Source organism: Siniperca chuatsi, linkage group LG23 (assembly GCF_020085105.1).
Source record: "Siniperca chuatsi isolate FFG_IHB_CAS linkage group LG23, ASM2008510v1, whole genome shotgun sequence".
Lineage (NCBI taxonomy): Eukaryota > Metazoa > Chordata > Actinopteri > Centrarchiformes > Sinipercidae > Siniperca > Siniperca chuatsi.
The window spans coordinates 11,866,814-11,893,708 of record NC_058064.1 but is presented as its reverse complement, the minus strand read 5'-3'; the positions used below and the strand labels follow the sequence as shown (position 1 = coordinate 11,893,708).

At 39.1% G+C, this 26,895-nt stretch overlaps 1 protein-coding gene and 3 long non-coding RNA genes across 4 annotated transcripts; all 4 read left to right on the top strand.

Annotated features, from left to right (window-relative positions):
- The first annotated feature begins 11,671 nt into the window (after positions 1-11,671).
- On the top strand, positions 11,672-15,020 carry LOC122871005. The gene is made up of 4 exons (XR_006376759.1): positions 11,672-11,997; positions 14,505-14,616; positions 14,703-14,865; positions 15,006-15,020. It is a non-coding gene; the product is annotated as an uncharacterized LOC122871005 (long non-coding RNA).
- Positions 15,021-16,324: 1,304 nt separating this feature from the next.
- LOC122871006 lies at positions 16,325-17,070 on the top strand. The gene is made up of 3 exons (XR_006376760.1): positions 16,325-16,353; positions 16,573-16,662; positions 17,035-17,070. It is a non-coding gene; the product is annotated as an uncharacterized LOC122871006 (long non-coding RNA).
- A 1,048-nt stretch (positions 17,071-18,118) lies between these two features.
- Positions 18,119-18,873, top strand: LOC122871004. Its single transcript, XR_006376758.1, has 3 exons — positions 18,119-18,171; positions 18,544-18,618; positions 18,838-18,873. It is a non-coding gene; the product is annotated as an uncharacterized LOC122871004 (long non-coding RNA).
- On the top strand, positions 18,870-26,638 carry LOC122871606. Its single transcript, XM_044186923.1, has 6 exons — positions 18,870-18,926; positions 19,300-19,374; positions 20,346-20,435; positions 22,187-22,258; positions 23,811-23,915; positions 26,135-26,638. Exons 3-6 carry the CDS (start codon positions 20,346-20,348, stop codon positions 26,636-26,638), a joined length of 771 nt encoding a protein of 256 aa, XP_044042858.1. The 5' UTR covers positions 18,870-18,926; positions 19,300-19,374.
- Positions 26,639-26,895: the final 257 nt, after the last annotated feature.

Below are 26,895 nucleotides of genomic sequence, written 5' to 3'. Positions count from 1 at the left end.
TTCCACTCAGCTGCAAGCTGTGGCAGACAGGGTCCTCCTGGGGAGACAGCAGCTGATGGAGGGACTAACTGCATTGTTGCGCCGGCGGGAGGGGACAAGGGAAGGATTGTGAAAAGGGGGTAGAATTCAGTATTTGTAAGTCTCTGAACATGAATTTTTGTAGTTCTGATGCATTTCTTTGCATCTTAAGTAAGTAGAACAGTTTTTGTAGTTAAATTCAACTTGAATCACAAAAGGACGGCAAATTTACATGCACACTACTGTCATATGCTGGTTTTAAAGCTGCTATAATCAATGTTTTTACATTAACAAATCAAATGACTATATGTAATGTGATAAGAGGTCGCTCATAGTGACGATAAGGGCTTATCCACTTTCCAGAAACCTGGATATGACGGTTACCTGCATAGACATATAAGTGGCATACTCGAAAAACTCATAACTTGTACTGTCACTCTTTTTTATCCTGACTAAGATTTACTTCAGTTACAGAATGAAAACTCAGTAGTATTTCTCCATCATGTACATTTACAGTCAATAATTCAGGTTACTGTAGCTTCCAGGGAACCACTGTTCAAAGCCTCTGTGTGTTTATGTGTGTGTGTGTGTGTGTGTGTGTGTGTGTGTGTGTGTGTGTGTGTGTGTGTGTGTGTGTGTGATGAAAAGAATCATACAGAGAGGAAATGTAGCTGTGCCCTCTAGCCAGAGAGAAAACAGCAGGGTACCTTAGCATTACCTCTCTTCCTTGCTTTCTCTCTCCTCCCCATAAGATTTCCTCTCTCTTCTTCTTCCATATTATCCTACCCTTATTTCTCTCACTCTCTCTTGCTCTCTCTCAGACACACACACACACATCTCTTAAAGAAAGGCTAACCTTCCAAAAGGTATGAAGGAAAAAATCCCAAAACACTGTCTGTACCACTGACAGACTCACTGTATTTCACTGCAATGCAATAGTCTGCTGCACTGTACTGTGTTGTTTCTGTTTTGTTTTTTTGTCACTTTGTGTTGCAGTCATGGTTGGAGGGTTACATTGGATTGGATGGAGTCCTTGACTGCCCTGTTCAACTGTCCCTGTTCTGATTCCAGCACAGCCTTCAGGGTTTTGACAGTTTTCTATTCATTGTAAAGCTGGTTTTGTATTTCACTGGTTTCTCATATTAACAATTGTATCATTACTATTGTCATGCATTAGTGTTGTCACTCAAATACTCCACTTCAGTCTTTTTACATAATAATACATTTTATCAGGTTATACCAGAACATTACCTCGAGGCTTTTCAGATTGCAGGCGTTGGAGAAAAAACCTGCTTGTTGTTTGCAGATACATCCCAGAATGCCTTGCAGCGCCCCTGCAGCACTATACTGTATTGCAATGTGCTATATGCAGTGTCATGCATCACAGGACAAGTAATGACCGACCTCAATTTGGATAAGTGCTTTTTAATCCACTAAAAACTAAAATGTATCAGAAAACTCGATATTTTGAGCTGTTCCTTTGACAGAGCCACGTTTATGCATCCTTTGTCCGCATGTAATTTCTATAAGAAGGGGAATGTAATGCTCTGTTCCCTTGTAAGGCGATCGTGACCCTCTTCTCTCTTGTTGAAGAGGGGGTTTTCTTACATTTGTCACAGTCTGAGGGTGATTCATCCGAGGCAATATGGATGTCCTCTGACATGACAATCTTTATTGACATCTGCTGGCGTCATTACAGAAGTGATGGTGCAGTAATAATGCAAATGACAGTGATTTTTATTGGTCAGGCTGAATGGCTGTCAATATTACCAGAAGTGCCCAGAGACTGGATTTCTATTTTTATTCAGGGTACAGGGTACAATAGCCTTAGTTATAATCAAAAGTGTAATCAGGTGATGACAGTCTAATCAGAAATGTCCCAGATTTTATCCAAAACTTTTTTTATTAACAGAATCAACAGGCCCTATGTATTCTTTGTCTGAAAAGAAAGAACTTATCACAGAAAATAAATCTTTTATTTATTTCAAAAGTGTTATTATACTATATTACTCACTCACAAGTGTTATTCAAATTTCTGTATTTATTATTTTATAATAACAATACAAGAAGTCCACTAGAAATAGTAATATGAATGGTTATACACAGTATGTGCACAAGTTGTCTATAAGTTAACAGAAATCTGAAATTCACTTGTTAAATGCTACTGGATTTTCTGCAATGTTTTGCTGCTGGAAAATGTATGCTAGAAAACCTGAACACTAGAGTAACAGAATCGACAAAGTGGACTCAGAATAAAGTGTATTAAGGGAGCAAAAGATGTGCTTAGTTGTAATGTATCTACGACAGGGCTGCAATAAAGAGCTTTTAGATAAGTTGATGGTTTTGACATCTTATTTGAAAAAAGACATTTAGTTTTAAATTCAAGAAAGAAAATCAAACTTCACGGGGCGTTCCAGTTGAAATTTCCGACTGGGAACTTGGAAATTCTGATTTTCCAGTCCAAATGGAACGCACCATTAAACCAACTCCGCTGGTTGCCTGGCAACCTCACAGTGACAATGAGACTCCAGGAAGTCACTGCCCCTGGCCAACAAATAGTCCTGCATTTTGTATGAACTAAACAAATGAGATATAAGGTGTTAATGAGTGAGCTTCAGAGGTGCTGGTAGGCTGATTTTTTTAACCTTTGGACAGAGCCAGGCTAGCTGTTTCCTCCTGCTGCCAGTCTTTATTCTATGCTAAGCTAACTGGCTGCTGGCAGTAGCTTCATATTTGATGGACAGACATGAGAGCAGTATCAGTATATGCAGGAAAGCAAATAGGTCGAACTATTCCTTTCAATTTCAGTCTCAGTACACTAACCCCTTAATCCAGTTGTTCTCAGCGAGGGGGTCAAGACCAATCAAGAGACACAAGACAATTAAAGGGATAAGAAAGGGAAAAGAAATATTTCTGTTGCACAAAATTCTGTTTATGTGTTCTGACCTTTCTACAATTTTTCCTTTTTTTCCGGATGAATTCCTGGATATTTTCATGAAACAATAGGTGAAGGAAAACTCATGTCCACACTAAGGCCATAACCTGTAACGAAGGGCAAGCATACACTTTATTTTAAGAGGTCACAAGCCAAATAGGTTGGGAACCACTGAGTCAACCAAACAGACATTGTATTATTCAGAGCAATACTCTAGAACACACTGATCTATCGTGTATTACTGTGGAGACACATTGTAAGTCCCATTAATATTGCCTAGGTTTACTAACAGTCAGTGGACCATGAAGATGGCTCTTAAAGCTCTTAAATTGTCCAGCACAAGTGTCCTAAGTGGGACGACGGCTACATCTTTCAGACAGCAGGATGTTTATGTCTCAAATCTAGTTTGCTGTATCTTCTCCCTCCTCGCTCTTTCTTCTTCATTGCTCCCAGGCTTGTGTCTCCCACAACTGTCTTCACATGCACACACCCACAAGGACACACGTACACATACACACACTCCCATTGTACAAATGTCAGCCAATATTTCACATTCTCTTCCCCAAAATGTCAGTGCCTTGGACAAAGTGTGTCTGCCTTCCTGCCGTGCTGGCTGTCCGCCCGCCTGCGTCCCACCTAAATCAGTTGTCGCTGCCTGACATTTCACATGCTCGGGGTCACAGGACAAACTTACTGGTTGAATATTCCTAAGGTGTGTCACGAAAGGTTAGGTTGGGCAGACTACAGCATGAAAGTAAAATGCACTGAATGCATAAAATATACGCACAGTACTTACTGGTTTTGTGATGTGCACTGATGCGGTGAATCCTTGATGCTTAACTGATATCCCTTCACTAAATCCATAGCGGTCACAAACGTAAGAAGATTGTCTAACTGAGATGTGGACTGTGTAAAGTGGCTGCATTGTATTTCAATATATCTCAAGATTTACCACATGCTGATCTGGGCCAGAATCTACCTGAGAGGACAGAAAATTACACATGGCTCCAGGCTATGCAGGTTTTAGTGCCATGCATTGTCCAGTGCCAACATTCAGCACATACCCAGGATTGATAGTATGGCAAAAAGTGAGGAGGGATAGATAACATTTTCAACTTTCACTCCAGAGACAGGGATTCAAATCCTGTCTCAGACCACCAGGTGCTCTGTGGAGTTTCCTTGTAAGCAGTTATGTTTACTTTCAGTTACTCACCAAAACACACTGTGTATCCTTGAGGACTGACAAACATGTTAAATGTGTTTCCTTCCTCCCAGCAACAACACTTCCTTAATCACTCTATTCAACTTTTTTTAACCTCATAACCCATATTTGTAAAAAGAGCAGATGAAAAGATACGTAATCTCAATCTGATATTTTGCCATGATTTGATAAATTATTACATCTCTGTAATTTGCAATGTCCACACAGTAAAATAATAGTACCTCAATCTTAAAAAAGGACTGTTAAAAGAATATTTCAAGACTTGCCATCAAATTAAGTTCTACACCCAATTCTCCACCTCTGGGTTGGAATGAAGGAATGAAACAAGGTGGAATGAAACTGCACTGATCCAATTAACAGGGTTGCATTTCCAAGCTAGCTCTGAACAGCTAGATCTGTTTCCACTGTTCTGCCAATCAGCATTAAGACCTTATTTGGATCAGAGGTGCTGGGCTGCATTAGGAAAAATGTTGCCTTAAAGGATAGGTTCACATTTTTTGAATCAGGACTGACATGCCGTATTTACATTCAAAAGGTTATTGATTGCTGTAATCGTTCCTTCTGTCCATACTGGCTGCAAAGAATGTGAGTGTCCTCTGTGTAAAACTGCATTCTAAAGTTCAGCTGAAGTTAATATGAGGCCCCTGCAAACAAATTACACAAATAAAGTGGGCATCTTCCAAAGTTACGAACTTTTATGTGTGAAATTCCCTCTTTGTGCTTCCACAGACACTGTTTCCCTGCTAAGCTGTGGCAAGGGGACCGTGACACACAGCCTCATGTTAGCACTGGTTGAATATTTAAACTACTGTGGATTGTGTCCTTCATCACTTACACTGAATCACTTTAGGAAGGGATTTCTTCACAGCCAGTATGGACAGGAGGAACGATTACAGAGACCAAAAACTTTTTCAGTGTACATATGGGCATGTGAGTATTGTTTTAAAACAAACTTAAAAAAATGTGAACCTATCCTTTAAGACAGACCTTTTTCACAGAGACATTTTGACTTGTCAAACGCAGGTTTAATTAATAAGATTAATTATGGTTGCATTTAATTTACATGTGCCAGTTCTAGAGCCTAGACATTGTGCATGGCTTAATATTGTAAAGCTCAGGTTTAGGAGTTTATAGTTTGTCTGCTGTTTGGTGCTGTTTCTCTTTCTTTATACTCGTGATGACAATTTTGCTCAGTTCGCATTAAAACAAAAACCTAATGCATTGTGTTAGCAAGTGCAAAATCTTCAACATTGTTGTGAGTACTCTGCGAAAAAAATACAAAGGCTTACTAAGCTCCAAACTTTGTTTTGTCAACTGTTTATATAACTTTATATCATGTCAGACTTTTTGCTTTTTAACAAACAAAAATGGTTGTACTTCCCATAAGCCTGTATTTTTTGAAAGTCATGAGCGATTGTCTCATCGTCTGCTTGATTGATTTTCTCTTAGATCATGATGATGCATGGTTATTTTTCTTCAGAGCGCTGTCATAAGATTTCATAGGTCTAGATGCATCAAAACTGTTATGACAGAAAGAAGAGAAATCTCTATCCTTCTCCCTTTTCTCTGCCTTGCTCTGATTTTTTTTTTTTTTTTTTTTTTTTGCCTATTTCAGCCTCTCGATACCTCACGCCCACATCCTTTCAGTCCAGTGTGTGTGCTGCAGTTTCTCGTTCTGATTTGGGCACTGATTTCTACCCGAATACATCTATGTTTGATTTAAATTTAGCTGAGGGATCCATGACCCTACCACTGCCTGCAGACACTGTTTGGCTTCGAATGGGATTTACCGGCTTCTAGTTTTCACTGTCTGTGTCTCTCTACTCGCATCTTGCTCATTTTATTTCTCTCTTTACTTCCTTTTTTCCTGCTAGTTTGTTTTTAAGATATTTTTCCTCTTTTAGGCAGTAGGAAAGATGACAGAAATTGGAATGACGGCAAACATGAGTGTGAGCGTGATTCAAGATTTGGGATTGATTTAAATTACATATTTGTGTTTGTGCTGTCATCCACTATAATGGTACTTAAACAAGTAAAAACAGTTTTAAACCCTGGGCCTTAGCACCAGTGAGAAACCATCATAGCTTAACATTCAATTATTTATTTCTGAGACAAACACAATACTGTTTTTCAGTCCTGTAGTCAAAAATGAATTATTGTGGCGGGAAATACAAACAATGTTCATTAAAAAACACCATGGAGGTCCAATTAAAAGTCTGAACATAATTTTGATGCTTATTGCAAAATCGTGTGTTTTTAATGCATTGTCACAGCCCATACTGATATAATTTGGATAATCAGAAACATTAAAAGCCACTCAAAGAAAAAAACTAGCACTTTGTTCAGTGCCAGACATACTGAGGGGAAATGGCTGTTTGAGCTTGTGCCTGGGAAGAACATGCCATCTTTGCTCGGCTGGCACCAGAACAAATGGAACCTGGGGGTAATAGGAGGGCCAATGTGTGAGTACAATACAATAAAATCCAGTTTATAGCTGGTACATATAAGAGTGCTTAGCACACAACTACTTTATGCAAACGACGAGAATAAACAGAATGTTAGCCAACTCAGTAAAAACTGCTTCGTCATATCCACTGTGACTGACGTGCAAACAAAAGCAAACAAAAGCCACTGCAGCAATTGTCAAATTCAGCTTTAACAGCTTCAAATTACAGAAATAACCAACCAGGATTTTTTCCACTGTAAGTAAAGTGTAAAACATATAATATGAAAATGTGTGTTTTTTTACAGTCCATGGAGGGGTTGCAAACTGGAGGGGCCTGACCCCCTTGGACCACGGCCATGATGCCAATGTTGGATTTTTGAATTGCTTTTAAAAGCTTCCTGATAATCAAAGTACGTTTATTATGCACCAAAAGGATTAACAAGAAGTTCACAATCCCATTGGTATGTGTAAAAAGTTTACTTACACTGCTTCTCTTCGGCTTCTCTTCTCATAATGTTCATTGGCATCTAATGGCACTTTGTGACAGTAGTCTTAGTTTTTGACATCCCTAGCCAACTATGTGGAATATACAGCATTTGGAGGCTCTTTTCATCTTTGCCCCATTTGCAAAAACTGATGGTTTTATAGTCACTGCTCATCCTCCATCTCTGTTTAATTATCAGGTTTCCTTCCACCTCTACCTTTAACTCACCGTTTGAACAGATTAGTCTAATCCAAACATACACACACACACCTCATCACCACCACACACACACACTTCAAAGCATCATCATGCGCACCCACAGACACACATGTTCACACACACCCACACATTAGTCTAATCTCCTGTTCATACCTGCCAATGATTCACCCAAAATGGATCAGGGAATGAGGGACTTTCTTATTTCCTCAGTGGCAGGACAATAAAAACCACTTCATAGCAACACACACATAGAGACACACACCAGCTCAGCAAGTCAAACGGTTATCCATTTTTAATGACGCACAGACAGCTTGACCTAGTATTGCTGCAGGCTCTGTGTGTGGTTTGTGTGTGTGTGGCTTTAAGAGGCAGTCTGAGGATGCACAAGTGAGCGTGTGGCCCTGCAAAATGTATGTTCGTTTGTATGTGCATCCCAAATAGCATGTGCGGTTTTCAAAAGCCATACTAAAATGAGTCATTTCCATTCAGCCCCATCTTAATGTATGGTGATCTAGCTAGCTTTTTAGCCAGGTAGCTAGCTATCTAACTATCTGCAACATGTCCAGATAGAGGTCATACTTTAACTCAGTGTCTCACTTTCATAATATTAGTCATTCATCTATGTACATTCTCTCTCTCTCTCTCTCTCTCTCTCTCTCTCTCTCTCTCTCTCTCTCTCTCTCTCTTCTCACACACACACACATAACACACTTTTCTTTCTGTGCCCTCTGTGCGACCTCAGTGTCTGTCCTCCCTCTGGGCCAGCATTAGTCTGTAGTCCACATCCATGCCAGCTGTTATAGAGGCAGAAGAGGTCTGCCATCATTACATAGTTGCTTCACAATTTCAATTTACTATGATTATTGATTATATGTATACATTTCTACCCAGTGTAGTCCAGGATCATACACAATCTAATCACTTTCTCCCCCCACCACTGATAGTGTGGAGTTGAATAATGGGTAAACTGTTGCACCATATACTGCTGTATTTTAACCCACTAAAGATTATGACTAATGTATCTGGCTTGCATCAGTGCTGCAGGAGCAACTGTATATATGTTGGTCATATTAAATTAATGCAATGTGCATATTTTGAGGGAATCTTAATGCCAGTCAAATTATGTGTATTATGTAATGTTCATACTAAACATATCTGAAAATTTTTACTGTCAAAGTTTTTAACTTGGTTATTTCTGCAATATCCAAGCATAGCACCAAAACTGTGGTTTGTTGTTAAATCACTTTGTTAGTGTTGCAAAAAATTGTGGTTGCGATTAAATAATAAAATTGTCAACAATGACTGCGATGCGATGGATTGCAAAGTGTTGCAAAGGAAAACACTCCACCCAAACCTATGCAACCTCAAGGCCTCTGTATGCTTAAAACAAAGTTCTTAGGGGATTGTCTAACAGCATCTAAAACCCCCTTTTCAACAGAGGAATTGGGGGGAACTATTAATTGAGACTACGCATGGCGATTAGCAAGGTACAAAGAGGTGTCAAAATAAAGTAAGGTTTGCACTTCTCTTTTAAGCTCTCTTTTTTCATTCTTCACACAATTAAATCCCTCATTTTTCATGTGTACAACTAAGTGTAACATCATGATTGCCTACAAGGAAAGACTGTCAGCACTGTGAATGTGCACCATTATCCTGTTGTACAATTCATTGTGTCAAAATCAAAAGACACAAAGTTCATGGAGAGAGTTCAGAGTTCAGAGACTTCGTAGTACATTGTCCAACCACAGCTTTACATTTAGCTGCACTATATGAACGACATACTTCCTACAATTGCATGCAACATTGATTGCCACTAAGTTGAATGTGGGCTCTGCTGATCTATGCACAAAATTTGGATTATTATTAACTAAGTACTGTATCATTGGACCACCTTTGGATTGAGTTTTAGACTTCTGTGCAGAAACAATGTGTGTGCCATTTGAGCAAACTGAAACCTTCACATAAAATCAAATTAAAATGCAAAGCACACTACGGGTTCCTACAGAAGTTAGGTGTGATTAGTCATAAAACCATTACTCTCAGCAATGTTAAGCTTTTGAAGTTAGAATCATCTGTGGATAATATTAACACAGCAATATTGGACATTTAGGCTAATCTGACAAGGTTCTCCGATTTCACTTACTTTGTTTTTATGTTCTCAGTAGGTAAAAAAAAATGAATGAATTAAAAAAAAAATTGAATGAGAACCCTTTCATGTGGATGTCAGCTGAATGGAAAGAATAAGAATGGAACATATTCACATATCCTGACACACACACACACACAACCTTGTAAAAACCATTTAGATCTCAGATCCATGTACAAGGACAAAATTGTTGCATTTAAATTGTGTGTCAGAGAACAAGATTATTTGGTTGTTCAGCCTCCTACAGTATGCACATAAAAAGACTGTTATTTACACAAGGATTGTGGCTATGTGTGTGTATGTGTGTCCCTATAAGCCACAGGAAAAATGATTCACTGTTGTCATGGGGAAAGCAGAGCAGTGAGACTGCAGGGATTTACTGAACCATGTAAAACACACAGACACATAAATGTGCACAATCACACACAACTTAAGTAGGTATATCGGTTCATTAATTAAACTGCATTACCTATGAGTGTGCAATCTGCAAACATGTACATATACATGAATAAAATACATTTACACAAAGGAATATTTAGACCTGTAAACAACACACACACTCACTCTCACACACACACACACTGAGCATCTGTGCCAGGTTATTTGGAATAGCACTGAGTATATCAGACACAGATGCACTCACCACAAACTCAACAAACCAAAAAAAAACACACACACACGAGAGCATCCAGAAAACCATTTTCTCTTCTGCCTGTCTGTCTCACATGCATGAACACACACAGTAGGGTACAGTGATTTCAAAAAATCCCTTCACACAGCGCTTTTTAAAAACTCACATGCAGTATGGAGGAACCAGATACCTCATTAGCCAGGGCTGCCAGTCACAGACACTGCGGAAAATCCCCAGTAATTCCAGTTTAGTGGTGCTTTTCCATGTCTTACATGAACTAAAAGGTTTGTAGTGATGTTTTTTGTACGTGGTGAGTATATTTAATCACCCTATACCATGATAGATGAAAACTGCATTAATAATCTGAATTTTTTTTTTTGTTTGATTTAATTTTAAATTGTTTGTCAAACATTTATTAACACTGAATTAAAATAAAAAATAATGTATAGTTTTTGTCTTGGTTGTTGAATATCAGCACTAAACACTTGTTTTAATCTATGAATCTGAATTATCACATGTTCAATGGCCAATCAAAGTCATTTACCACATTATCTAATAATACATCACAACAATAAGCTTCATGGCTTCAGTTATTTCCTTGTTAGTTGCCACAGGGAGAGAGACAGATGGATGGAGACAGACAGGGGAGGCAACAGAGAGCATGTGTGGTCATGTGATGTGATGTGAACATTGATTCAGAGTGGTAGATAACACACAGAGAAGAAAGAGAGTGAAGATGGAGGGAAAGAAAGAGTTCATTGTCAGCCATTTCGATGTGAACATAGATATCAGAAAGAGAGGTGGATGACAAAGGAAAGAGAGGAATGATGCAAAAAGACCGCTCATTGTAATTGGTTGTGATGTGAACACAGATAACTCTATCTGAACACATATTTTACAAGTTCTAACATTTCAGAATTTTTGAAACTCTTGTCTTTCTGGACACTATTTTACGACGCGTGTGCTTCCTTAATTCCCTCATCGTCCAGCAAAAATAATGCACACTGTCTCAGCCTTTTTATGTACAATTTCAGCAAATGTAGTGCGTTTCAAGCTCATAACTCTCCTGATATAGGACTCTGGGGACTGAGGCACTCCTTGCCTGGAGCCTACAGTATAGCAGGAAGGATAGAGCCACACAGAGAGATGGAGAGAGAGAAAGATGTGTGATGATGGTCAGAGACAAAGCACTGCAGTACAATGCAGACATAGGCTTCCCTCCATCACAGAGCGCTCATTGTACAACTCTGTGTAAAGTGTTTGTGCTGAAAGACTAAGTGTGTGTGTGTGTGTGTGTGTGTGTGTGTGTGTGTGTGTGCGCCTGTGTGCGTGCGTGTGTGTGTGTGTGTGTGGTAGAGAGAGAGGGTCACTATTCACTGTCGTCTCCCTGCTGTTTGTGCTAAGCAGTGTTGGGTGGGTTTGTGTGTGTGTGTGTGTGTGTGTGTGTGTGTGTGTGTGTGTGTGTGTTTGTTTATATGGTATAGATGGACAATGCACCTGACTACTTACCTGGGCTCCGCGGACCTAAGGGTAATAGGCGGACTATGCCATAGTCCCCATAATTCGAAAGTGTAAATGCATTCGTTAGTGTCTAAATAACATATTTTCTCTTTTTCTTTGAAAGTCCTTATTTACCACTTGACCTGATTTTGAGTGTATTCCAGTGTATAGAACAGCGCACCCTACAGATGGTGGCTATATTGCACTTTCATACACATTTTCGATACACACGAGCGAATTTGGCGGGCTTCCTTGTGATTGGCTGGCATGCATGTGGGCGGTACCCATAGGCAGTCAACTCCAAGGTCCACGCAGACGTCCGCGCTTTAAAAATTAAAGGTGGAAAGCAGCAGCAGCAAGGCCCAATGGATGTACCAGAGGATTAAACACATGCAGGTAAGCAGTATATAGCTGCTTTGTAAATATAGTGTTTAGTTTTTGCAAGTAACGGTAACTTATAAGTAATGTGTTTTTGATGTTAAATGCAATTTCATGCCTATTTAGACGAAAATAAAGTCCGATATGAGAGCTAGTTGCAGTAGCTTCAGTTTAGCCTGCACAGTGTGAGGCAGCTAATTAGCAACTCATGTTTGCTTTTCAGAAAAGAGAAGCAAGGTGAGACATGTAGGTATACTTTTTTATATTTAAGGGCAGTGTCAAGCAGAACAGTTGTTAGTTTTCTTTGCACATGGTAGCTGAGCTACGTTTGGGCCCTGCTCTTTAAGCGTTAGGCTACATAGGGAATGCTAATGCCTTCACTCTTTGCTAGTGGACAGGTGGAGAAGAGGACAGAAGCAACTAATTAAAACCAACTATTTTGCATTGAAAAGGGAAAAAAACAAGCAAGGGAATATTTGATATATCACAGTTGGTTTGTTTGCTTGTGGTAAGCTAGCTAGGCCAAGCCAACCTGTGGCTATGCGCTCGTTAAGCCTCACGTTAATCGTGCATGTCTGTACTGCGTTCCTGCAGAGATTACAGATGGGGACAGGAGGACCTATAAAGTTAGCTAGTAGCTCAGGTTTGCCTTTTGGAAAAAACGAAGGAAGATGATGTATTATACTGTAACGGTGCTGTTGGGATAACACATTTGGTTTCCCTGGCCTGTACTAAGTTAACTACTGGTGGTTTATCTAAATTAACTCCCATGGAGTTATGTCTGTATTTTGCACGTTTCACTCCCCATGGCTCTTACATGGCTGTGTCCACCTCTGGACTAATCTTTTTGTTGTTTTTGTAGATGAAATCGATTTTTGTAGTGACATCAATTTTATGTGCCTCCTGGATATTCAGTTTTGCGTGGGATGCTGTCAGTGACACAGGAAGGTTGGGAGAGATAGCGTCGTTATGAGTGAGTAACTTTCATGCATTCATAAACGTGACACAGAGGGTGTAGGTCTGCTAGCGTCCATAAAAATGAAAGACGACATTAAATGGTATTCAGATAACCAGCCGATCAATGATGATCAATGTACAAAACGTGAGGGGAAAAAAACAACGGGTACTTGGCGTAGTGTCTAGAGTGTATTAGTCAATGTTATTTCAGTAAACAGCATTTACTGTTAATGTGATCTTTAAGTTTCATTTAGTTAATGTTAGTTAGCAGTGGAGAGGAGCAGGTCTGAATTGTGAGCACGGTTTCTATAGCAACCAGCACGCCAGAGTCCGCTAACTGAGCCCTCTGTGAATGTCATGGTTTAGACTATTTTCCAAAGATCAGGCTATGATTGTTGGTTGAATCGGTTGGTTGATTTTTAAAAAAAAATTTTTTAGACTGAACAAGTTGAGGTGGGTCTCACTGCCGTGTTGTTTTACATCGTTATATCTGGCTTAGCTCTTTGACTAGTTAGTTACTTGTTGTTAGTTTATAAATTTATTATTTATAATAATAAAACAGGGAAAAACTAATCGGATGTCAGAAACACCACAGTAATAACATCCCAAGCCCTGGTTCTTGTTAATGTAATAATTTCAATTTGTAAAATCAAAATCAAAATTTAAAGGGCCTTGAAACCAGAAACACAATGTGACTCCCATTACTGTCACATCATACAATATATAATCAATTAATGCTACTAACATGCTTATATTGTTATTAGTGGTAAATTATCATTGAAGTAGGCTAAAGTGGTAGATGAAGTGAGTGTGAGAAGGAAGAGGAGATGCAGAGACTGAGAATGATGTTACAGAGAATCAGACAGATTAAGTATGCATCTAAAAATGTCTCCTGAATAAAACCCACGGCTGCTAGCGGACCTCAGTTAAAATCTTTTCCTGGCTATGGACCTGTCTGTGTGTTTCTCTTGGACGGTAAGCATGGGTCATGAAGCCTACAAGAGTTTCGGTGGAGTTGGTTTAAGTTACTTGGAGAGTTGTTGTGGTTAATTTGGTAAATTGTCAGAAAACATGTAACGTTAAAGCAGAGGGAGGCAGGATGCCGTTCATCTGAATGTGGTCCAGCACAGCTCAACATGACTGCAAATGTTATCCCCTTCCTGTTAATATCTACATCATATGCAGACTCCCACCAGCGTATCTCTCTGGTATATAGGTGTTGCTACACTTTTGGGGAGTGAAACGTGCAAAATACAGACATATTCCTTTCAATGTGTTCTTGAAATGTAAACCTGTTTGCCTACCGTTTTGCAAACTTTTATTAGGAGGAGGAGGGAGGGCCATATTGCTCCTTTTGCATATGTAATGAGTTAATTGTTGTTGATAAAACATTAATTTGTAAAGCAGTGTTAAATAAAATGTCAGTGGTGCAATATCTGACAACCAGATGTTGCACGTATGTTACAGGTTTTCACAGCTATAGACTTTTGTTTTCATGCTTGTCCTAAAAATTAACATAATAATCCTGACAATCATCTTTGGTAATTCTGGCTTTTGACACCTGCTAGTGAAACATGCAAAGGCGAAGACGCATTAATCCAAAGGAAGATGCAAAATTTTATGTTACTACTGAAAGGGACAAAGTGGGACTTGACATCAAGTACATCAATTCCTTCAAAGGTAAGTCAAATCTTCTGATTGTTAAATCATAATTCAACTTTAAAATATGTCTTTTGTCACTTATTTGTTATTTGTGTATGAACTAGGTCGTGGCATCTTCACCTCTGTTCAATTTGAAAAAGGAGACTTTCTGTTGGAATATAGAGGCGAACTAATAAGCAAGCAAGAATGTGAGAGGAGACAAAGACTTTACCATGACCACCTTAAGGTGTTCATGTTCGAGTTCCATTTTAATGGAAAACTGTGGTGGTGCGTATTATATGTCAATACATAGTCTAATCATAATTAAATGACATGTTGCTTTTGGTTTGCTGAACATATTCTAATTTACACTACCTAAGTATATAAATTGACTGGTTTGAAATTAAGTGTTACTTGTGTTTTTGTAGTGTTGATGCAGCAAAGAGGATGGGTCACTTGGAAGACTTGTAAATGACGACCACATAAACCCTAATGCCAAGATGAAGTACTTCACTGTGCAAGGGAAGCCCCATCTGTGTTTGTTTGCAGTACGAGACATAAGTCCAGGAGAGGAGATAACATATAATTATGGTGACTCAGACTGGCCGTGGAGATGCAAGGTGGTCAAAATTTTACGTTGTGAGACTGATGGACCACCCACATCAGAGCCTTATACGAGCACTCAAAAGGTGTCTGCAGGTGCATCAAGTGGCCTGCTCACAAGCTTTGATAAGGTAAGTGATATGTGTTGTTTGATTTTGTATAAAAGGTTTGAAGCTACCTGTGGACAGTTGGTGTTGGCAAATTGAACTTTTCCTTCTTAAATTTAATCTTCAGTCGATTGACAATTCGCTAGTAGTTTGTTCCTAGTAAAACTTCAGTCAGGTCCATAGTTCCAATTTTCTTTTCTATATGCCTACATGAGGGTCAAGAAGTGATTTCATCTTAGTTAAACTATATGTTTACATCTAATCTGTTTCTCTAATTTCCTAGTTTTCCACTGGTACATTTTTTTCTGTTATAATAACCATGAAAGGGTTTGATGATTTTAAGGTGAAGAAAATGTACAGTGTTCTGATTTTTGATGAACACAACTAAACTGCCACATACACATAACAGAGATACAGTGTGTATAGCGGTTTGTATATTTACATCTGGTGGATGGAGACCCTGTTAATTATCCTGTGCTATTATAAGCCATTGACTGGTTCAACCCTTTGGTAATGAGGCTAGCCACAAATTACCTTTCTACAATCCACAATTTGGTATGGTATGTCTTCATAAAAAATAGAATTTCTGATAGATGGGGACCCAGTCTCTTGTAGTAATATGGAATGCAAGACAAAATCTTATTTAAAATGAATCATAGCAAATCTAAGAACTACAAAGGCATGAAGTCTCAGACAAAAGCTTACAGTCACCACTTCCAGGTGGAGTGCCATCATTCTAGCAAGTGAGTTGACTGTAGATAAACGATGAATTAATCAAATGCTGAATTCATCAGTCAACATAACTTAGAAGATTTTACTGTTCATGGTCTACAGACTGTAGTCATTAGGCCTGTCAAGTGACTAAAGAACAGTTTCAGAGTGGAAAGTTTTCAAACAAAACACAACCATGATACCTTTAGCATAATGTTACATGGGGAACATCCTGTCTTTAAGATATTTATGATACTATCTTTTTGTTTTTCCTTTTTGCAGGATCTTGATGAGGTAATTCCTCTGCAAGATTCAGAGCCCTAAATCCCCATCAACAACCGAAGATATTGAAGAGGTATATCTTCATAAAAGACAGAATTTCAGGAATATTTTGCATTGATTATCTATATCTCAGAGAATTATCCAGTGAGATTCAAAGCAAAGTTATCCTCTCATGCTTTTTGTCAACAGTAGGATGGTTTCTTCTATTCAAACCTCAAATGTCCTCTGTAGTGGTGCATTCCCAGTACCTGTCCATTCATTGTGCCTTTCCTCTGTGCCTTATCTGCTACAGATGACGGCTGAGAGCAACCGGATTCAGACGGCTGCGAGCGACCTGAATCAGTCAAGTCCAGTGCTTGGTCCACCCAACAGGGTTGGAAAGGTAAATTAGATCCAATGTGCTGCTTAATGATGTTACTTGTTGCAAAACGTTAAATCTACCAACATGTTTCATTGGTACTGTGTGTGTGTCTGCAGTCACCTGAGTGTGATATGGTTTATATGGACAATGGTATGTAAGGACATTCTCATAACATGCTTTTCAAAGTGTACGTCAGTATAATATCTGAGTGTATGTGTGTAAAAGAAGTGATCCACCCAAATATGACTTGGGAGGGCCCTATAGTTTATAGGGTCCTGTCTCCAGGTGGGGGTTAGGCTAACCCAACCATGATACCTTTAACATAATGTTACATGGGGAACATCCTGTCTTTAAGATATTTATGATACTATCTTTTGTTTTTCCTTTTTGCAGGATCTCGATGAGGTAATTCCTCTGCAAGATTCAGGGCCACAAATCCCCATCAACAACCGAAGATATTGAAGAGGTATATCTTCATAAAAGACAGAATTTCAGGAATATTTTGCATTGATTATCTATATCTTAGAGAATTATCCAGTGAGATTTAAAGCAAAGTTATCCTCTCATGCTTTTTGTCAACAGTAGGATGGTTTCTTCTATTCAAACCTCAAATGTCCTCTGTAGTGGTGCATTCCCAGTACCTGTCCATTCATTGTGCCTTTCCTCTGTGCCTTATCTGCTACAGATGACGGCTGAGAGCAACCGGATTCAGGCGGCTGCGGCGACCTGAATCAGTCAAGTCCAGTGCTTGGTCCACCCAACAGGGTTGGAAAGGTAAATTAGATCCAATGTGCTGCTTAATGATGTTACTTGTTGCAAAACGTTAAATCTACCAACATGTTTCATTGGTACTGTGTGTGTGTCTGCAGTCACCTGAGTGTGATATGGTTTATATGGACAATGGTATGTAAGGACATTCTCATAACATGCTTTTCAAAGTGTACGTCAGTATAATATCTGAGTGTATGTGTGTAAAAGAAGTGATCCACCCAAATATGACTTGGGAGGGCCCTATAGTTTATAGGGTCCTGTCTCCAGGTGGGGTTAGGCTAACCCAACCATGATACCTTTAACATAATGTTACATGGGGAACATCCTGTCTTTAAGATATTTATGATACTATCTTTTTGTTTTTCCTTTTTTGCAGGATCTCGATGAGGTAATTCCTCTGCAAGATTCAGGGGCCACAAATCCCCCATCAACAACCGAAGATATTGAAGAGGTATATCTTCATAAAAGACAGAATTTCAGGAATATTTTGCATTGATTATCTATATCTTAGAGAATTATCCAGTGAGATTTAAAGCAAAGTTATCCTCTCATGCTTTTTGTCAACAGTAGGATGGTTTCTTCTATTCAAACCTCAAATGTCCTCTGTAGTGGTGCATTCCCAGTACCTGTCCATTCATTGTGCCTTTCCTCTGTGCCTTATCTGCTACAGATGACGGCTGAGAGCAACCGGATTCAGGCGGCTGCGGCGACCTGAATCAGTCAAGTCCAGTGCTTGGTCCACCCAACAGGGTTGGAAAGGTAAATTAGATCCAATGTGCTGCTTAATGATGTTACTTGTTGCAAAACGTTAAATCTACCAACATGTTTCATTGGTACTGTGTGTGTGTCTGCAGTCACCTGAGTGTGATATGGTTTATATGGACAATGGTATGTAAGGACATTCTCATAACACGCTTTTCAAAGTGTACGTCAGTATAATATCTGAGTGTATGTGTGTAAAGAAGTGATCCACCCAAATATGACTTGGGAGGGCCCTATAGTTTATAGGGTCCTGTCTCCAGGTGTGGTTAGGCTAACCCAACCATGATACCTTTAACATAATGTTACATGGGGAACATCCTGTCTTTAAGATATTTATGATACTATCTTTTTGTTTTTCCTTTTTTGCAGGATCTCGATGAGGTAATTCCTCTGCAAGATTCAGGGGCCACAAATCCCCCATCAACAACCGAAGATATTGAAGAGGTATATCTTCATAAAAGACAGAATTTCAGGAATATTTTGCATTGATTATCTATATCTCAGAGAATTATCCAGTGAGATTCAAAGCAAAGTTATCCTCTCATGCTTTTTGTCAACAGTAGGATGGTTTCTTCTATTCAAACCTCAAATGTCCTCTGTAGTGGTGCATTCCCAGTACCTGTCCATTCATTGTGCCTTTCCTCTGTGCCTTATCTGCTACAGATGACGGCTGAGAGCAACCGGATTCAGACGGCTGCGGCGACCTGAATCAGTCAAGTCCAGTGCTTGGTCCACCCAACAGGGTTGGAAAGGTAAATTAGATCCAATGTGCTGCTTAATGATGTTACTTGTTGCAAAACGTTAAATCTACCAACATGTTTCATTGGTACTGTGTGTGTGTCTGCAGTCACCTGAGTGTGATATGGTTTATATGGACAATGGTATGTAAGGACATTCTCATAACATGCTTTTCAAAGTGTACGTCAGTATAATATCTGAGTGTATGTGTGTAAAAGAAGTGATCCACCCAAATATGACTTGGGAGGGCCCTATAGTTTATAGGGTCCTGTCTCCAGGTGGGGTTAGGCTAACCCAACCATGATACCTTTAACATAATGTTACATGGGGAACATCCTGTCTTTAAGATATTTATGATACTATCTTTTTGTTTTTCCTTTTTTGCAGGATCTCGATGAGGTAATTCCTCTGCAAGATTCAGGGGCCACAAATCCCCCATCAACAACCGAAGATATTGAAGAGGTATATCTTCATAAAAGACAGAATTTCAGGAATATTTTGCATTGATTATCTATATCTCAGAGAATTATCCAGTGAGATTCAAAGCAAAGTTATCCTCTCATGCTTTTTGTCAACAGTAGGATGGTTTCTTCTATTCAAACCTCAAATGTCCTCTGTAGTGGTGCATTCCCAGTACCTGTCCATTCATTGTGCCTTTCCTCTGTGCCTTATCTGCTACAGATGACGGCTGAGAGCAACCGATTCAGACGGCTGCGAGCGACCTGAATCAGTCAAGTCCAGTGCTTGGTCCACCCAACAGGGTTGGAAAGGTAAATTAGATCCAATGTGCTGCTTAATGATGTTACTTGTTGCAAAACGTTAAATCTACCAACATGTTTCATTGGTACTGTGTGTGTGTCTGCAGTCACCTGAGTGTGATATGGTTTATATGGACAATGGTATGTAAGGACATTCTCATAACACGCTTTTCAAAGTGTACGTCAGTATAATATCTGAGTGTATGTGTGTAAAAGAAGTGATCCACCCAAATATGACTTGGGAGGGCCCTATAGTTTATAGGGTCCTGTCTCCAGGTGGGGTTAGGCTAACCCAACCATGATACCTTTAACATAATGTTACATGGGGAACATCCTGTCTTTAAGATATTTATGATACTATCTTTTGTTTTTCCTTTTTGCAGGATCTCGATGAGGTAATTCCTCTGCAAGATTCAGGGCCACAAATCCCCATCAACAACCGAAGATATTGAAGAGGTATATCTTCATAAAAGACAGAATTTCAGGAATATTTTGCATTGATTATCTATATCTCAGAGAATTATCCAGTGAGATTCAAAGCAAAGTTATCCTCTCATGCTTTTTGTCAACAGTAGGATGGTTTCTTCTATTCAAACCTCAAATGTCCTCTGTAGTGGTGCATTCCCAGTACCTGTCCATTCATTGTGCCTTTCCTCTGTGCCTTATCTGCTACAGATGACGGCTGAGAGCAACCGGATTCAGACGGCTGCGAGCGACCTGAATCAGTCAAGTCCAGTGCTTGGTCCACCCAACAGGGTTGGAAAGGTAAATTAGATCCAATGTGCTGCTTAATGATGTTACTTGTTGCAAAACGTTAAATCTACCAACATGTTTCATTGGTACTGTGTGTGTGTCTGCAGTCACCTGAGTGTGATATGGTTTATATGGACAATGGTATGTAAGGACATTCTCATAACATGCTTTTCAAAGTGTACGTCAGTATAATATCTGAGTGTATGTGTGTAAAAGAAGTGATCCACCCAAATATGACTTGGGAGGGCCCTATAGTTTATAGGGTCCTGTCTCCAGGTGGGGTTAGGCTAACCCAACCATGATACCTTTAACATAATGTTACATGGGGAACATCCTGTCTTTAAGATATTTATGATACTATCTTTTGTTTTTCCTTTTTGCAGGATCTCGATGAGGTAATTCCTCTGCAAGATTCAGGGAGCCACAAATCCCCATCAACAACCGAAGATATTGAAGAGGTATATCTTCATAAAAGACAGAATTTCAGGAATATTTTGCATTGATTATCTATATCTTAGAGAATTATCCAGTGAGATTTAAAGCAAAGTTATCCTCTCATGCTTTTTGTCAACAGTAGGATGGTTTCTTCTATTCAAACCTCAAATGTCCTCTGTAGTGGTGCATTCCCAGTACCTGTCCATTCATTGTGCCTTTCCTCTGTGCCTTATCTGCTACAGATGACGGCTGAGAGCAACAGTTCAGACGGCTGCGAGCGACCTGAATCAGTCAAGTCCAGTGCTTGGTCCACCCAACAGGGTTGGAAAGGTAAATTAGATCCAATGTGCTGCTTAATGATGTTACTTGTTGCAAAACGTTAAATCTACCAACATGTTTCATTGGTACTGTGTGTGTGTCTGCAGTCACCTGAGTGTGATATGGTTTATATGGACAATGGTATGTAAGGACATTCTCATAACACGCTTTTGAGTTTAATTTAGAATAATATCTGAGTGTATATGTGTGTCAAGCAGTGAACAATAAAAACATGATCTCCAGGTAAAGTAGTGAGCGACATCACTTTAGTTTTTAAGAATAGTTTTATTTATTTCTGTAGCTTAATTTTACATGTTTGAGTTGTTTAATTACATTTTACAGGTTAAAAACCAGAATTTATTGTGCCAGTAAAATATTGTGTATTTACTGGCTAGCTGGTTCTGGCTTTGTTTCTCTGGCTACAAGAAGTGTAGGTATAGGAGTTGAACAGTGAAGGCATTCTACTTTGTTTGGTCTGGCACTGACATTGATGTATGGGATAGCCATGTTTTAAATACTCAGAACAATGACAACTCAAGTGGTTCAGGCTTTTATCGTCTTTGTTTTACACGTGTAGGTCTAAAAATATAGATGTTTTAGTCTTTTTTGGATTTTTTTTAGACAAACGATAAATTAAAACAATGAATCAGGCTTGAAAAAAATCTTCAATTTTTTTTTCACCCAGCCCACCCCTGTAATCTAAACCACTTATTTGGAAATGAAAATTCCGCAAAATAAGTTTTATTTGCACACTATTGGATTGCATTGTTGAACTTTTTTCCAGGTTTTATGTTGACCTGCTGCACGTAGCTTAGATATGCATGTGCATTGTCGCTGTTTAAAATGATATGCCATTAATTATTGCAGCACTTTGCAAAGTACTATAGGTGTGCATGCTTAAGTACAGCATAGTATCTTCAATCCTGACTCAACATCTAAAAGAAAGCCAACAAATAGACACTGAACACTGCGGTAATTTTTAACCTGTCTGCTCTTGTTTTCTATTGTAGATGACCACTGAGAATAACCAGAATCGGTTTCCCAGTCCAAGTCAAATGGATCCAGTTGTCAACAGTGGAAAGGTACATTGAATGTCACGTTGATATTGAATTTAAATGGATTTGTATTTAGGACTCACTCAGTGAGCAGCAAGATATTTCACATTTACATGTTGATATCTTGGTAACGCTTTAGATTACAATCTGCAACATGCAGCGTAATGTACTGATTACGGTGTCATCTTTTGTACTAACGGTGTACCAGTACAGTATGTACCAATACATATATGTAGGTACTGGGAACAAGATATGAAGTTATGAAATAAGGGAGTAACGATTTGGGATCTTACAAAGAACTTATACTGAAGTTATTTTGTAACTACTGGTACCTATTCTGTTATTACAGGGTTTGTATATGCAGTGATAGTTCTCCCCTTGTTACATTTAGTTACAGAGTAACTACAGCGTAATAAAGCTAACCCGCTCACAGGTACGATGAGTGGCAGGGCTGGGACTTAAACCAGGGTCTCCCACATAAAAGAGCTGAGCTCTATCCTTGAACCATCAAATCAGGTAGAGATTTTGAACATGTACATAACCCAGACTATATGGCCATAATAACCACCAAATCTGCACACCAAACAACAATGGTGACTGGCAGATAAAACATTTTACTGGGTGATAATTAGCGGGTTTTTTAAGTTTGTCTGTTTGTTGGTAATAAAGTCATTTTGAAATAAAATCACATCAGATTTATTAAGTGATGCAGAAGTCAGCACTCAATCTACCCTGAAACGTCCAGCAGATTTTTGCTTAGTTTTATGGTCATACTGTACCCTGTAATTAAGTTATTATTTAACTTCTGGGTACCTACTCTATTACTATTACTATAGGGTACAGTATGATCATAAAACTGAGCAAAAATCTGGACTGGAGTGACTGCGTCACTTAATAAATTTGATGTGATTTTATTTCAAAATTACCTTAATATCAAATTCTACATTTTTGAATTCATTAACAAGCACTGCAAAAAAAAATGCACCATTGTCCTTTTGGTGCACAGGTCTACTGATCCAGGAATTAGTTTGGTGGTTATTGTGGCCATATAGTTTCTGTTATATACATGTTCAAAATCTATGTCTGAATTAAAGGCTCAAGGATAGAGCTCAGCTGTTTTATGCGGGAGACCTAGGTTCAAGTCCAGCCCTGCCACTCATCATCCTGTGAGCAGGTTAGCTTTATTACCCTGTAGTTACCCTGTAACTTAATCTAACAAGGGTAGAACTACCATGCATGTACTGTAAATTGCCTTCCTCCCAAACATTGCTCAGTGGGTCATACAAACCCTGTAATAACAGAATAGGTACCCAGTAGTCAAGAACATCTACAGTGTAAGTTCTTTGTGAGATCTCAAATTGTTACCCCCTTATTCCATAACTGGGAAACACATCTTGTTTCCCAGTACCTACATATATGTATTGGTACATACTGTACTGGTACACAAATGATTGTTAGTACAAAAGATGACACCATAACTCCGGTGTAATTAAGCAGTACATTGCAGGCTGTAATCTAAAGCATTACCGATATCTTTTGTCTGGACCAAATAAATGTTACAATAAAATTTTGTCAACAGTGTAAAAACATCGCCTGGTGTGCGCAACAGTATCCTCCTTGGACAAGTGTGTTCAATGTGTGGGACCTGTATCCTCCTTCAAGTGGCTTGGCTATGAATGCAGAGGTGAGATATATTTAGTGAATTGGTACAGAGTGTGTTAAATGACAGTAGGTAGATATATATGCTGTATGATTACACTCTATAAAAAACACCTATGAAAAATTATCCTTGGTACACAGCATAGGCTATTATACCAGCTACAGTGGTGTGAAAGTGTTTGCCCCCTTCCTGATTTCTTATTTTTTTGCATGTTTGTCACTTAAATGTTTCAGATCATCAAACAAATTTAAATATTAGTCAAAGATAACACAAGTAAACACAAAATGCAGATTTTAAATGAAGGTTGTTATTATTAAGGGAAAAAATCCAAACCTACATGGCCCTGTGTGAAAAAGTGATTGCCCCCTAAACCTAATAACTGGTTGGGCCACCCTTAGCAGCAACAACTGCAATCAAGCGTTTGCGATAACTTGCAATGAGTCTTTTACAGCGCTGTGGAGGAATTTTGGCCCACTCATCTTTGCAGAATTGTTGTAATTCAGCCACATTGGAGAGTTTTCGAGCATGAACTGCCTTTTAACGTTATGCCACAGCATCTCAATAGGATTCAGGTCAGGACATTGACTAGGCCACTCCAAAGTCTTCATTTTGTTCTTCTTCAGCTATTCAGAGGTGGACTAGCTGGTGTGTTTTGGATCATTGTCCTGCTGCAGAACCCAAGTTCGCTTCAGCTTGAGGTCACGAACAGATGGCGGACATTCCCCTTCAGGAGTTTTTGGTAGACTGCAGAATTCATGGTTCCATTAATCACAGCAAGTCTTCCAGGTCCTGAAGCAGCAAAACAACCCCAGACCATCACACTACCACCACCATATTTTACTGTTGGTATGATGTTCTTTTTCTGAAATGCGATGTTACTTTTATGCCAGATGTAACAGGACACACACCTTCCAGAAGGTTCAATGTTTGTCTCGTCAGTCCACAGAGTATTTTCTCAAGAGTCTTGGGGATAATCAGGAATTTTTCTGGCATGTTCTTTTTGCTCAGCAGTGGTTTTCGTCTTGGAGCTCTGCCATGCAGGCCATTTTTGCCCAGTCTTTCTTATGGTGGAGTCATGAACACTGACCTTAACTGAGGCAAGTGAGGCCTGCAGTTGTTTGGATGTTGTTGTGGGGTCATTTGTGACTTCTTGGATGAGTCGTCGCTGCGCTCTTGGGGTAATTTTTGGTCGGCCGGCCACTCCTGGGAAGGTTCGCCACTGTTCCATGTTTTCGCCATTTGTGGATAATGGCTCTTACTGTGGTTCGCTGGAGTCCCAAAGCTTTAGAAATGGCTTTATAACCTTTTTCCAGACTGACGGATCTCACTTACTTTCTTTCTTATTTGTTCCTGAATTTCTTTGAATCTCGGCATGATGTCTAGCTTTTGAAGATCTTTTGGTCTACTTCACCTTATCAGGCAGGTCCTATTTAAGTGATTTCTTGATTGAGAACAGGTGTGGCAGTAATCAGGCCTGGGTGTGGCTAGAGAAATTGAACTCAGGTGTGATAAACCACAGTTAAGTTATGTTTTAACAGGTGGGGCAATTACTTTTTCAAACAGGGCCATGTAGGTTTGGATTTTGTTTTCCCTTAATAATAACAACCTTTATTTAAAAACTGCATTTTGTGTTTACTTGTGTTATCTTTGACTAACATTTAAATTTGTTTGATGATCCGAAACGTTTAAGTGTGACAAACATGCAAAAAAATAAGAAATCAGGAAGGGGCAAACACTTTTTCACACCACTGTATTTTGTTGAGTTTTCCGATGAGTAAAATAGTTTCATGATGAAATTGAACACTGCTACCTCGCTTTGTCAGCGGGAGATGGATTGCACAGTGTGGCATATTGTTCAGATTACTTAAAGATGTTACATTTTGCCTCATTGGCAGTGACAAGATCTGTGAGGGTGTCATGCATGAGGTTTTCCTGAGTCCAGCTTTCTATTCCACTTGGATTTGCAAACATGCACATCAATTAAGTATCTCTTAAACAGTGTGTTGCTTTTTATGTATTCCAGATCACTGCAGTGCTATTACAGGAGAACAATTTAAATAGACCCACAGTGTTAAAATAAATATACTCAAAATATGTTACAGTTTGTTCGGGGTCTGGCATAAATCCTGCCTCAGACGTATTACAAATTTCCAAGATCCTTCACAGGTGAGTATCCACTTAAGGTTTGTTGAACTCTTAAACTGTCCCACACCATAAAATAATTTGCTTTCTCATCATTTCAGGAGGAACAGTTTTCTAAATGTTCCAGGGATGAACTGCTGTCAGATAAGGATGATGTACCAGATTCAGAACTGGATCAAATATCAGATGACGACGAGAACATGTCCGACAAGGACTACATACCAGACTCGGAGTCACAAAATGATGATGCTGATGATGATGATACAGATGCAAGCATCCCCTTTATGCCTAGTCAGTCGAAAGCTAAACAGGTTCAAGTAAATCCAGTACTACCTGATGTTGGAACATCTTATGGGTCAGACACAAGCATCCCAGTTGTGCCCAGCACATCAAAATGTTGGCCACCTCTTGAAGATCCTAATGCTGCTGAAACATCTGTTTCAGTAAATTCTATCAAAGACTCAAAGGAAAAGCCAGAGGATGAAGCTAAGCTTCATGAACAAAAATCAACACATCTGACTATGAGTAAAGAAAATTACTGTTATGTTTGTGGTAAGCCACAAAGCAAAATTTCCATACTTGAAAACACACAAGACACATGCTGAAATTGTACATGCATTTTCTCTCCTGAGCATTCAAAAGAGCGTAAGATATTATTAGAAAAATGAGGAATAAGGGAAATTTTAAACATAACACAACAGTTTTACAGGGTGGAACAGGACCGTTGAAAGCGAAGAGGAAACCAAAGGGTAAAGCACTGGCAGGAAAGTTTATTCACTGTATGCACTGTCAAGGGATGTACATTCGTAAGGAGCTTTGGAGACATGTCCGCAGATGCCCCTGTAAGCCAGAAAACGAAGAT

Excerpts from the sequence above, each read along its gene's own strand:
- LOC122871606 (XM_044186923.1), top strand. The coding sequence starts at position 20,346 with ATGACGGCTGAGAGCAACCGGATTCAGACGGCTGCGAGCGACCTGAAT. Across the intron at positions 20,436-22,186 it reads CACCCAACAGGGTTGGAAAG|ATGACCACTGAGAATAACCA; the intron begins GTAAATTAGATC and ends TTTCTATTGTAG. Across the intron at positions 22,259-23,810 it reads CAGTTGTCAACAGTGGAAAG|TGTAAAAACATCGCCTGGTG; the intron begins GTACATTGAATG and ends TTTTGTCAACAG.